Consider the following 13583-nt stretch of genomic DNA (forward strand, 5'->3'; position numbering starts at 1 on the left):
AATAAGGGGAAGATAAGAGGAAATAACAAACCAACAACAGTTGGAACAAACGATAGATGGAACGAATGAACGACAGACAGACAGTCAGACAGATAGATAGAGACAGATAGATAGACAGACAGATAGATAAATGGATAGACAGACAGACAGATAGATAGATAGATAGATAGACAGACAGACAGACGGATAGACGGATGGATGGATGGACGGATAGGCAGACAGATAGATAGACAGATAGAGACAGACAGACAGACAGAGAGATACATGGATAGATGGATAGACAGACAGACAGATAGATAGATAGATAGATAGATAGATAGATAGATAGATAGATAGATAGATAGATAGATAGATAGATAGATAGATAGATAGATAGAGAGTATTATTTATGATGACAGATGATAGTGCTGATATTTAGTTAATCGTTTAATCCTGATGAGGAGCTGCTGGAGAAATCCATCACACACACACTTGATCTGTTGTTCATTTGTTTCAGTGGAATAGAAACCTGATGCTAAACTGTAAATCTGCCAGATCTTGAAGTTTGGACAGAAATAGTGAATGATGATATTGACCCTCATGCACACAGAGGGTCTGATCAGTGTGTGTGTGTTGGGGTCCGTGTCTCCTTCTCTCGCCCCTCCTGCGTTCCTCTGGGCGAGTGAAATTCCAGCTCCCCCTCTATCCTTGCCTAACGTTCCCTCTTTTCTCTTTCTCTCACACACACATGCTCTCTCTCAGGTCTCAGGACTGTCTGCTGTGGTTCTGATACTCATCTTCTTAAGGATGGCCTGGAATCATTCTGTCCTGCTCACACTCCTGCCCAGCATCCTCATTTTAATCGGTAAGTAACCCCACTCAGTTTTACACATGTAAAATGTTTTGTTTTAGGGTATAGGCTTAGTGTATTTATAAATACATTTCAACAAGTCCTTGTTTAGATGGATAAAAAAGTCTTATTAATGTAATTTAATTTAAATTAAACAGATAATCTGCTTTGAAATGTTTCTTCACAATCATGTTACAAAAAGTGGTACTATGTTACAGTGAAGATTTTAGATACAGTATGGTGCTTTGCTATATATATATATATATAGCAGGAAGAGTTAACAATTATTTCACATCGGGAGACCTGATCAGAAAAAAATAAATAAATAAATGAAAACACTCTCTTTCTTTAGTGCTGGCTGGGGTTGAAAGTGCAGCTGTTAAAGATGGAAAAAACACTGAAGCTCAAGGTGAGTTCAACACACACACACACACACACACACACACACACACACTTTTATGGGGACTTTCTATAGACAATGATTTGTTGTATAAACAGTATATTCTATCCCCTAAACACAACCCTCACAGAAAACTTTCTCCATTTTTACATAAAAAAATTGGTCCCCACAGTCTAGGATTCACCAGTAGGATTCACCTACTGTGCACACACACACACACACACACACACACACACACACACACTCTCCCTCTCTTCTAACTTCATTGCTTTTGCAGGGCCATCTAAACGAGTTTTCATGCCAGCATCAGATGCCTCAAACTTCTTCAAACGCCGCGGTCGCAGATCCCCAAGAACTTATGAAGAGTATTATGGTAAGTGCTATTGCTTTTACTGAAGAACAGTTCTTCAAACTTCTGGAGTCACTACTAATTCAATTTCAAGATATATCTTGAACAATACAGCCTTGAGTCAAAAGCACTGGGCTAGAAGGACCAACCGGACAATATGGAGCAGTTCTCTCACTCTCTCTCCCTCCCACACACACATACTGACACTCGCCCAAACGCCATCAGGACGTCCCTTAACCTGCCAGCCAACGACTGCAGCAATGAAGGCATGGAAAAGTTTTACTGAAGTGTATTTAAAGTTGTCAGCAGTGTGTGTGTGATGGTGCTGGAGCAGACACTGCAGGTTGGAGGAGGTAAAGCAGTTGGGGCTCGAGAGAGAGGAATGTGCAGACATGAGCTAAACTAACCACCCTCACTATGGAGAAAGAGAGCGAAACCGAGATTATTTTTGGCACCCAATTTGGTTAATATCTGCAAACTGCTGTCAGCAGGTTAATGGGAATGTGTGTTACCCTTAAACCTGTTTATACTGTACAGTCTGGAGGATTCTGAGACATCCAGAGATGAGACTAAGATTTTTTGTTGTTGCAGGATTGCAAGGATAGTGGATGCTTAACTGCTCATGTATCCAAAACGTTGCAAGTACAGACTAGTAAAAAAAAATAAAAAATTGGTTGAGGTTGTTTTATGGAAATCCAGAAGCATATTTAGACGTTCCCTGCATCAACCTATATTTGGACATTTTGAGATCACAAGCATTGGCATGTAATTTCTGAACACTAGCTTAGTCAATTAATGCACGTTTAAAATGATGCACATTCTGTTTTCAAATAAGCTACAGTAGTGAATTTTGAATCCAAGAACAATATATATGTGATTTCTATGCTGAAATATGTCTTTTCACTCACTTTTAGCGGAGCAAAGGGTGAAGCTGGCTGCAAATGAGAGGAGGAGGGAGCACTATGAGGAACAAAGCAACGAATACGAGAACTATTTAGAGGAGGACCGTGATGGTGAGACTCATCTCCCTGTTTGATTATCTTGGCTTCCAGAAAAGGGAATCATGCAGTGCAAATCTTCACGGGATAAAGACTAATAAGAGGCTGATGACAGCAGTGACTCTGAGCCTCTCACAATCATCCAGAACACTTGATTGGTGACATTAGATCCCTGCACTGATTTGGAAGTAACCAGCAAATTTGGCACAGATGATGACATTTAAATTGAAAATGTTTATGTTCTAAGAAGAGATTAGAGATTTATTAGAATACCAAGGCTACTACAGTTATTGTTTCTACATAATGAATATTGGTTACACTTTATTTTAAGGTGGCAGCTACATTGTGACAACTCTAAGTACTAATTAATATTAATTATGTACTTACATTAGAGTTGGTTACTTGTATTTAGACATAGTTTACAGTTATTACTATGGTAAGTACATGTAAAGTAACTACGTCAATACGTGTTACCTGCATATTTTGAATTTTAATTTCTTTTTTTATGATAATCATGGCTAAACACCACAGTATATTGGAGGAATCTCCCAGACTATATTTATTTTGGACTTGTTAACTTTTAATATTGAAGATATAGAATGTCTCGATCGGTATGGAAGCGTATTGCATTCACTTGAAAAAAAAAACCTACTCTGTTTTTCTGAAAAAAACAAACAAAAAAGAAAGAGTAGATCTGTATCTCAGAATTGCAAGATAATTTTTCATGGGAAAAAAGTTTTTGCTCTGTTTTTCTGAATTAATGACTTGATTATCACTTGATTAAAAATTAGTAGTAACTTATTAATTCATAAAAACAGAGTGAAATTTTTTTTCAAGAAAAATATATCTCATAATTCTGAGATAATTAACACGTTAATTCAGAAAAACAAAGAAAAACCTTTTTTTCAAGAAAGATACCTCATAATTCTGAGATTATTAACACGTTAATTCAGAAAAACAAGGCAAAACCTTTTTTTCAAGAAAAAATTTTCCCATGAAAAATTCTCGCAGTTCTGAGATAATTAACTCGTTAATTCAGAGAAACAGAGTAGATTTTTTTTCTTTAAGTGAATGCAACACGCTTCCGTATGTTCGAGATGTTCGAGTCCAGTTCTAACTGCTGTGTCTTTGTATCAACAGAACAGAATGAGAGGACCAGAGAGAAGAACGAACAGTGGAGAGAATTCCACTATGATGGGCAATACCCACGATACCCTCACCACCGCCCGTACGTCTGAGCACATGCAAGGCCCAGAGAGTGCATCTTCAGTGGAGGGACACTTTCATGACCTTATACAACTATTATTCAAAACATATAAGCACTTTTAGATTTAAAGCTCTTAATACTACGGAGCCCCTAGGAAGAAAACAATATGAAATGGGGAGGGAAAATGATATGCCAATGCTTTTGTGTTTGCTTGCAAAACTTTGTGTAGCACTGAATGCGAGGAACCGAAAGTTTTTCAGAAAGCATTTTATGAGTGAATTTTTTGGGGGAAAGCACAAACGCAAAAGCTTTAAAATATATTTTTTCCAACACCCCAATAGAGTCAAAACTGAGATGAGAAAGTTTTTTTGTTTAATGCTTTTGCGTTCTCCCGCAAATCTTCACGGTGGAACAGAAAACTTATTTTTTTATCACATAACATTATAAAGCAATATTATTATACCATATTCTCACTAGGGGCTCCATATAATACATGTATAATAAAAGGGTTTGTGTATGAAAGGTGTTTTTAGTGTGTTATAATCACTTATCTTGAATCAAAGATTGGACTCATCAAAACATTCATGATTAGTTTGTGATTTTAAGCTTCCCCTAAGACAAACTGCTTAACTCCTTCAGTAATTTCATTCAGCCATCATAATGACCTTCTGGTTTCTTCTCATTTTCCACATTAGTGAAGATCTAATATAAAATGCAAAAACCAGAACAATAAGGACAGTAAAAGCCAATAAAAGTCAAATGTAAAAAAATGTGTGCCTTTATTGCAACATCTTGTATTGTCATAAATATGGTAATGTAATATATTTATATATGAGCTCAGATTTGTGTATCTACAGATGGAATAATAATTCCAAGGCAGTATTTGCTGGCAACGGAGTGACATTCCTGTGCTGAGAGCTTAGACAGATGGGGAAAAATAGGGAGAAAGTAAAAAGTAGAAAGAAAGATTTATCGACCTTCCGGAGTGTCGTTACCCAGATCTGACAGGAGAACGGCCTCCTGCCACTCCTTCTGCTTAAGGAAGAGCACAGAGGGGTAATAAAGCTTTAAAATATCACTGCATGCTGTGACACCAACAAGATTTAGCATGTGTGCCGCAGTCAAATCAATATGAGAACGTTCACAAGTTCACTTAGTATCGTTTAATTCAGGTGTGCCACTTGAGAGTTGATATTAAAGTTCAGAATTAAAATAAAAACAGTATATATTTACATTTAAAAGGCTTAAAACAACAAATATATAGACAACAGACAAACACTAGTAAAATCACTAAAATCACATTTAACATAGACCAACTTAAATGTAACGCCGATCAACACTTCAGTCACACTCTCCGAGTATGAAGACATGATCCGTGTGTTTAGACTTCTCAGATGAGTCTGGATGGAGACTGGGCTCAGGCCGCGCACGGGACAGCTGACTCTACTTTAAACTGTTGAGGAATTTGGCCTGTTCCTCTCCACGTGGCAACAGTAGCTCCCCTCCGATTTTGGGTCCCTTTTTCTCCTGTGGAAGTGAAAAACAGAGCGAGTTACACGCTTATATAATTGAATTCCTGAAGTACCACTGAAAAATACAACCCAATTCTAATTATTTATAAATACTGTGCACATTAAATAATCTATTTAGTTGTAACTTGTTTCAAGCCATTAAAGGAATTTAAATAATGTTGTATAATAATAATAAATAATTGAAACTGTACCTTTAACATGCCGTCTCTCATCCACTTGAAGAGGCCACAATGGCTAAAATAGAAAAGTGAAATTGAAGTTATTACAACAACTGACAGTTAAGTATTAAAATGTCAGTGACCCGTGACTCGTGAAAGTCCGTCCCCCACCTGCAGGCTCCGTGTGGCATCCGTGCCAGGCAGATCTTCCTCTGCCCACAGGGGCATTTGAAGAAGCGCTTGACGGCGTCGTGCCAGTGGTAGTCATGTTTCTCGTCCACACAGCGGTCCGCTGGTTTAAAGTGGGTGTATTTACACTGCGGGCGAGAGGGGCTTATGAACTAAACCGCATAAACGGTCCGTTATTTACAGGTGTAATCAGACCGAAACCACGTAATGGTCTAATTAGCATCTTAAAGAGGTTTGTTTGCTTTTTGTTCCTCTTGAACGACAGGGATTGTGTCACAAATTATATTCAAGATTGGTTCGTCATTAAGACTTGCTGTGAATAAATACTAATTTGCTACTAATGATGCAGGAGAAATCGCTCTGAATGAGACGGCAATAAATGTGTTGTTATTATTATTCCACAGGGATTTTTAAGTTCACCACTTTAATTTAAAATGCATACAGAGCTTTTTTGTACCTATTTGTTTTTAGTTTTGTAATGTATGGCTTACTCAGCATTTAGGACAGATGCAGAGTCTCTTTAGTTGCAAATATGTTGACTTACAGTTTTGCAGGTGACGGCCCGACACTTCATCTCCCTGATACCCTTCATCTTCTCCTCCATTTTCTCTTTTTGCACCAGCGGCTCAAAATACTCCTGCATGGCCTGCTCCTCAATCTAGACGGATAACATTTAGTCGCACTTGTAAGAAGATTGAACAATCATTTTATATCACACATGTGATGAGTAAAGAAAACAATGATGCGTCCAAAGCAAATAAACGCTGAACGCTTCAAATCAACCGCAAGCTCCGCCCCCCTATTGTGACATCACATATCCAAACATTGACATTCTTATCAAAACACACACACAGCCAAGATACACACCTCTCCCATCATCCACGAGTTTGAAGACTTGGCGTTGAGGATACGCTGAAACTCCTCTGATTGGATGTACTCCAGCTGTTCCCGCCTCTTTTTCTGCGCTGGCTCCTCCTCCTCACCAATTGAATTTTCATCAGTTCCTGCAGATAGATTTGTAGAATAATAAGTCCTTTGAGAGAAGCAAACATGCAAACAGTCAATCATAAACCTCATGAATGTCTGTACCTGTAGGTGTGGAGAGATTAAGCTTTACACGATCTGTGATGTCATCGCTGTTGGCTCGCTTGCGCTTTACAGCATTTGGGTCGTCTTTAACAATGACCGAACCTTTGGCTTGGAGTTTCCTCACTGCGGCCAACTAATAAACAAAAAGAATTAAAAACAAGCAGTTGTAAAATCATCAAGGGTTTTGATCGAGGGCTGCAAGGGGGATGCTGGCGGTCTGTGGAAAATTTGGGAGAACTTAAATGTTACAGAATTACTGCTTTGAGGATGGAAATCACAAGATTAATGTGATGATTATTATTTTTTTTAATCAATAAATAACAATAAGAAATATAATTTTTTAAATGACATTTAAATGTTCCATTTTTAAATATGTATTAATAATTGGATAACCTGAAATGAACACTTTTTCCTGAATTAACATGTCATTTGGTAGTGTTAGGCAGTTTTGATTTATACGTTTAATGTTTAATGATTGCATTATTTTATATGTGCCACTATATTGCTACATGTACCCGATTTTTCACTGTACCTGATTTTTTACAAATATATTTTCAGTTTTATTCATATATTATTATTAGTTATTACTCATTTAATAACAATTTAAGATATTTAACTATTAAAACTGATAATTTATTTTATTTAGTTTAACTTAATTTTAATTATTATAATAATTATTTCTCATTGTTAATCAATAAATATAAATCTCACATTCTTTAGAATCATTTTAATTTAATTTATTTATTTATATCAAATTCGGCTGAAAATGTTTCTCTTCAGGGTTTTGCATTTAACTGCACTTTAATAAAAGATAGAAGAAAAGATACACAGCAACACAACATTACAGAATCCAAAAAATCCTTTAACAAATGATGGAGTATTTCCCGGGCCAGTACCTTTGTGGCTGAGAGGCTCTTTGATGAAGGTGGAGACATGTCAAGGAGGATGTCCTCTCCTTCTGAAAAACCACGGCCTAGCGATGGAACGGCAGGACCTGAGAGACGGGACGCAGGGGCAGACGACCCTTTCGGGACCTCCGAGGCTGCTTTTGGGGAGAGCAGGGGACCCCTGCTCACACTGGGCTGTGAAGGGGCAACAGGAACCCCACTGTTCTGACCCAGCACTCTGGGTAGACGGAAATAAATATGTTTAGCACATCTACCGAAAGGGTCACTGAAAGGGCACAACCAATCCAAAAACTCAATATGGAAACACTAAATATATCAGCTTTTAAATGCAATGCAAAAAATACAATGAGTAGTTAAAGGAACCAATTAACATTATTAAAAAAACACCTCTCACCTCTTTTGAATCTCTTCTGCCCTCTTCTTTCGAGCAAGCATTCTCTGCTGGAGTTGTTCTTTCTGCTGTTTGATAAGGTCAGATGCAGATATAGACTGAACTGAAGATCCTGTCACAGCTAAAACAAAGGCAAATAAAAAATAAGGCTAGTAAGAAATGACATTTGCAAGCTATCCCAGTGACAAATGTGCTGACTTTTGGTTTGTTTCATTGCATCCCAATTGTGGACAGACATCTGCTGGCCCAAAACAGTACTGCAGCATCAGAAAACATTCACAAGTATCATTAACAGTGCAACTAGTAGCTCTCAAATTGCTTAAAACGCATGAAAACCAACAGAGTTTGAGGTCAAATCTGGCATGGTGGCCCTCAAGGTGCATGGTTTAAAAATGAATGAGCGCAAATGAGATTTGAGAGTTGTTTTAGTCTGTTCTTCACACGTTACAGATCAAGAATGACATGAGAGTGAGTAAATGCTCATAGAAGTTTAATTTTGCATGAACTATCCCTTTAAATTACCTGTACTTTTGGCTTGTCCTAAATGCCTCTTTATATTTAGCGCTCCAGGCGTCGGCATAGACATCAGGCCTTTGAAATCATCGGAACAGCCCAACACCTCGCCCGATTTTAGAGCTACAGGAACAAACTTGATTAGAAAACATGAACAAGCACAAAAAATGGCAGCCATTTGGAGAGAGAAAGAAAAAGTGTACTAAACAGAAAGTTTACCAAGTTTCTTAGTTGGGATGGATGCTAAAATAGACTGCATAGTGGGTTGTTTCTTTGGCTGTGGGGCAGACCTGTCAAAATTAAAGATTCATGCGATAAGTTTAGGGTTTGTGTGGATTTAGAAAGGTCATAAAAAGAGGCAGTGAACTCACGTCGAGGGCGCACAGGCGAGCGACGACATGCCCCCGTAGTGGAAGTTAGACTGGCACAGGCGCTCCTTCAAACTGCCCCGCCCCTTTCCTTTACCAGGGGCGGGGCTTGTGAAGCTGGACTGAAGCTCAGACCTCTTTGAGCTCATTTTCTTGTACTGGGCTTTCACATGGTACTGGCAGTACTGGCATTCATACTGTTAAAGCAAACAGGAGTAATGAATTGGCTGATCGTGAAATATTTCGGGAAAGGAAGATGTTTGAACATGGAGACTTACCAAGTTGACTAGCTGAGTACAAGGGTCCCCGTTCTTTTTTTTGGCCTTGCAGGTGCCGAAATCCATGGCTTCTCCTATTATAAGGATCTTCTGTGGGTGGTCCACGGTCAGGCTGAGCTGGAGAGAGCGACACGTACCACATGACTCATTTAAATTAACATTGTTCGCAATCTGTTTTACTTCCAGAATCGGACATATTTTGGAAATGAATTGGGGTAATATACATAAGTGCTATTTTAGTATTTAGGTAATGCATTAGTATAGTACATAAACTTTGATTAAAAAAATAACATTAAATTCTTGATTTTACTTGATTTTATGCATCAGGATTTGATTGAATGGAAACACGTGAAGTTATTATTGGTTAATATTTTCCAATTGTTAAAGGGGCTATGTGTAGAATACAGAAACCCTTGTTATTAGCGACACCGGTGGCTGTTAAGTGAACTGCAGCCAGCAACTTATTGCGTGTGCTCTCACTGGTGAACATGTACAAAAATTCAATGCCCTGATATACATACGGCAAAGTTTTTTTTGTTCTTCATTTAGAAGTAAAAAGTAGTTGGAAAAGTCTTTGCTGCGATATACTGTTAACGAAAATTAACAATGTGGATATATTTGCACCATCTCTGCAATTCACTGGCATCATGTCGACAGATGAGGTCATTAAAATTACACTGTTATGATAATTTGATTATAATGTATATTTGAGACAATAGAATGCATAGATCTGAGACTATAGTTTGAATTAATCCATTTTCTTTGCATGACATTCACATTACAGTATAAAATGGCTCTTTCAGCATTATCCTGAACATTGTAAAAGTATTCAATTCATGTGTCATAGAACTGAAGAGATGCTCTCAGAAGCGCATAACTGCGTAAACATCACATTCTTTTGATTTTCCCGGCTAAAACATCCCGAATCCTTCACATAAAATTAGTCTACAGGCTTTCATGAACAACCTAGGAAGTCGGGGAAGGTCTCATTTTCACACATTAGCAAAAAAAGAAAAGAGAGCGCGATTAAACATGAAAATTCGTACATACAGCCCCTTTAAAGATCATTCTGATCAGTCCATTTTGAATTTCTTTTTAAATATATGATATTGAGGGCTTTATGTTCACAAACCTCATTGGAACCCTCTTTGTTCTTCATTGGGTTTGGATTGAGGATGCCAATCACTGTCCCAGTGTCAGTCTTCCACAGATCCGTGTGAACAGACCCAAACAGGAAGAGAGACACAATCACTTCCAAATTATGAAGGTCATTCAGCTTCCATATGCTGAAGGTTTTCCCCTACAAAATATACAACGGTGTAATCAAACATACAAGATGTAATCCATTTACAAGAGTTCAAATCTCAGAAACACTGGGCTCTTACATTGTTTTTGCTCTGTGGGGTAATCTTATTTATCACCACTGCGAAAGTGACCCAATCACTGTCCTCTAAATTGTCCCTGGCCAGTCGATCGGGCAACTGAGAGAGCTTGATCAGTCTGCGGGTAGACATTTTTTGCTCAATGTCTATAGAAGACAAACGTGGTTTCCTACAGAGAAAAAAAAAGCATTGTGCTTTTAAAAGTAAGAAAGAGAAAACCTGAAATGCATATTTATGTCAAATTAAGGTCAAGTTCATATGATATAAGGTTAATTACGGATTTTATCCCCATTGAATGAACTTAATTTTCTATCTTTAATTAAAGCAACATTGAAGAGACCAAATTATTCCCTTTTTTAAAGTCTTAATTTTTTTACGGGTCTACTTGAATAGGTTTTCATGCTTGAAAGTTCAAAAAGCATTATTTTACACATAGTTTACATTATTGCAGCACCTCTCTTTCTAGTCTGTCAGTAACACTTTAGTTCCTGTCTCTATGAAGCTCCTCCTTCAGTAAAGCACATTGTGCTCTGATTGGTCAGCTGGACCAGTGTGATGTCATTGGTCAATTGCTTTGAGTGCGAGATTTTGGAACAAGACTTTCAACACACTACTAATACAACTCACCCAGGCCTCATCAGTTTTTTTGCACATGCATAATGGGGGAATTATTTAAATAAGGAACATAGTGATTTGTCCATTCCCAGAATAAAACTCAAGACTACAATGGAGGCATTTCAGGGAGTCCAGAAACTCTGTGCTCTGATATAGAGAAGAACTACCTTAGGAGGGATTTTGTAACTTTCCAGACATTTTCATGCTCAAACAGCAACACCACACACTAAAGAAAGTTAAAAATGTAAAAAAAAAACAAACAAAAACATAATAGTACCACTTTAATTATTTAAACAAGCCAAAGTTATTGTACACGGACCTGAGTCTGAGACCTGAGAATTTCTCCACGGCAACCTCTTGATTGACCGATGGACGTGGTGTGGCCTGACGAACAGTGGGAGGAGTCTTGAGAGGGGGCGGTGACTTTAACGTACTGTCTCTCATTGGCTGAGATTGGCAGTTATTCATTCTCTGGCCAATAGGAGTCTGCCTTTCTGATGATGCTAATTTACAAACAAACAAAAATATTTAAAGCATATAGGATAATTCATATATTTCAAGTATTTCCGTAATACTTTTTCGAAGCAAAAAGAACCAAGAAACACTGGGACTTGCACCTGCTTTGGGTGGATGAGCCGACCTCTGCTTGTTTTTCTGTTTTGCTTCGACATCTGATGGAGGAGAGGCTCTGCTGTCGCGTTGTGTTGGTGGGGTAGCATTCAAACCCCCCTGAGGTGGTGTTAAGGGATTGGTTCTTGCCTGTTTCTGGACTGAGGGTTTGCTTTCAGGCTGTGTGGTTTTCTGTGATGCCTCCAGCTGCTGCTGTAGCTTTCGCATCTTCTGCTGCATTAAAATCAGTTCAGCTGGAAGACAAATACAGTCGTGACTCGTGATCATCACACAACAGTTCATGTATAACCTTTGTGTATCCAAACATGCCTAAAATAACTAGAGCATTACCCTCAAGATCTTCCTTTGACTTGTTCAAGTCACTACCCCCTTCAACCGAGCTGGATCTCCCAGGTGCCACGTCGTCATCCCCTTGCGCCTCCTCCTCTGGCTCAATATACTGATGACCGTCATCATCCTCATCGAAGAGGTCGTCCAGATTGTCAGTGTCTTCTCCAGCAGCATGAGTCTCCAGATTCTGGCTCTCAGTCTCCGCAAATAAAGACAGCAGCATGTCCAGATTCTCCTCCTCTGATGTCAGACACATTGTACATTACATTGCTCATTCATTAAATCTAACAGTTATAAAATTTCAAAAAAGAACGTAACATTACATATTATATAAATACAAGTACATTCAGTTAATACAACATTTCATATAACATTTTATAATATAGGAAAGCGTACAGAAACTATTTTATTCCTACTGCTATTTCTATTTTAAATAAGACTAAAAAGTTTCATTAGTATATTGGGGTTGAGCCTTTATTGTTTTGCATAGTGTAAGGAATGCCTACTTTTGTTTTTTTTTTTCCTAGTAACAATTTTAAATTGTGATGTGTGTGTGTGATTGTATTGTGCATGTGTGCCTTTTTAACCAAAGACAAATTTCTATCACTGGTTGATAGATAATAAAGGTTTTTGAATTGAATTTTGAATTAAGGATCATATATAAAATATACTTACTATATAGGACAGGTTATTACACATTGATTAGATAAAACAGATTTAAACTAATATAATATGACTGTCAATGTGTAATACTCTCAAAATACTATTTGACCCATGCACTAGGGTTACAATAAAAATATATGATCGAATAAAGTACAGTAATATACTATGTCCAAAACAGAATTACAAAACAACAACAAGACCATTCAAAGGTATATATTTATATTATATTATAACACTAATTATATCATAAACATCACATAGTGTTTAGTAAAAATCAGCCCATGATGAGATTTCAGGGAACCGGGAAATGAAGGAACATTTCTCATCTAATTTAAGTATGGTTTATTCAACCAAGTATTAAACTGGCCAAATAGTTGTACTAATATTCTGTCGGACATACCTGTCATTTTGATTTTGATCGCTCTTCTTGGGTTTATGTTTAAATGAAAGTTATTTAACAACTCAGAGGATCAGAAGCAGGAGCTGTTGTTGTTTCAATGTTGGCGCGAAAGATGTTTAATATTCAGGACCCCGGAACTACGTCAGTTTCCAGAGAACTTCGTGCCTGTCCATAACATAATAAAAATGTTTTACAAAAGTATCACAATTTTACAAAAACGTCACAATAACCCTACGTTTTTGTAAAAACCGAAAAATACAATAAAACTAAATGTTTTCTGTAGCGCCACGTGGAGATATTTAAATTTCTTGGTTAAGCACGCAAATGTAAAATCAAATTATTAAAATTCATTAC

At 37.5% G+C, this 13583-nt stretch overlaps 2 protein-coding genes across 2 annotated transcripts; one reads left to right on the forward strand and one right to left on the reverse strand.

Annotated features, from left to right (window-relative positions):
* Nucleotides 1-705: 705 nt before the first annotated feature.
* Nucleotides 706-4547, forward strand: ucmaa (upper zone of growth plate and cartilage matrix associated a). Its single transcript, XM_039667859.2, has 5 exons — nucleotides 706-844; nucleotides 1182-1238; nucleotides 1507-1602; nucleotides 2493-2591; nucleotides 3717-4547. Exons 1-5 carry the CDS (start codon nucleotides 787-789, stop codon nucleotides 3812-3814), a joined length of 408 nt encoding a protein of 135 aa, XP_039523793.2. The 5' UTR covers nucleotides 706-786; the 3' UTR covers nucleotides 3815-4547.
* mcm10 (minichromosome maintenance 10 replication initiation factor) lies at nucleotides 4539-13365 on the reverse strand. The gene is made up of 18 exons (XM_039667697.2): nucleotides 13230-13365; nucleotides 12167-12406; nucleotides 11824-12069; nucleotides 11526-11709; nucleotides 10595-10760; nucleotides 10342-10509; nucleotides 9210-9326; nucleotides 8935-9128; nucleotides 8783-8853; nucleotides 8573-8686; nucleotides 8054-8171; nucleotides 7648-7876; nucleotides 6752-6884; nucleotides 6530-6666; nucleotides 6207-6320; nucleotides 5645-5790; nucleotides 5507-5549; nucleotides 4539-5310 (listed from the first exon to the last, which is right to left on the reverse strand). Exons 1-18 carry the CDS (start codon nucleotides 13234-13236, stop codon nucleotides 5227-5229), a joined length of 2511 nt encoding a protein of 836 aa, XP_039523631.2. The 5' UTR covers nucleotides 13237-13365; the 3' UTR covers nucleotides 4539-5226.
* Nucleotides 13366-13583: the final 218 nt, after the last annotated feature.

The sequence above is a fragment of the Pimephales promelas genome, chromosome 24, assembly GCF_988280905.1.
Source record: "Pimephales promelas chromosome 24, fPimPro1.hap1.1, whole genome shotgun sequence".
Lineage (NCBI taxonomy): Eukaryota > Metazoa > Chordata > Actinopteri > Cypriniformes > Leuciscidae > Pimephales > Pimephales promelas.

Bases quoted from the DNA above. Each gene is read 5' to 3' on its own strand.
- mcm10 (XM_039667697.2), bottom strand. The intron at 10,761-11,525 runs GTCCGTGTACAA...TTTTCTCTGTAG, and splicing joins TTCTCAGGTCTCAGACTCAG to GAAACCACGTTTGTCTTCTA. The intron at 7,877-8,053 runs GTGAGAGGTGTT...CCGTCTACCCAG, and splicing joins GCAGAAGAGATTCAAAAGAG to AGTGCTGGGTCAGAACAGTG.
- ucmaa (XM_039667859.2), top strand. From the start codon at position 787: ATGGCCTGGAATCATTCTGTCCTGCTCACACTCCTGCCCAGCATCCTC. The intron at 1,603-2,492 runs GTAAGTGCTATT...ACTCACTTTTAG, and splicing joins AACTTATGAAGAGTATTATG to CGGAGCAAAGGGTGAAGCTG. The intron at 2,592-3,716 runs GTGAGACTCATC...TTGTATCAACAG, and splicing joins TTTAGAGGAGGACCGTGATG to AACAGAATGAGAGGACCAGA.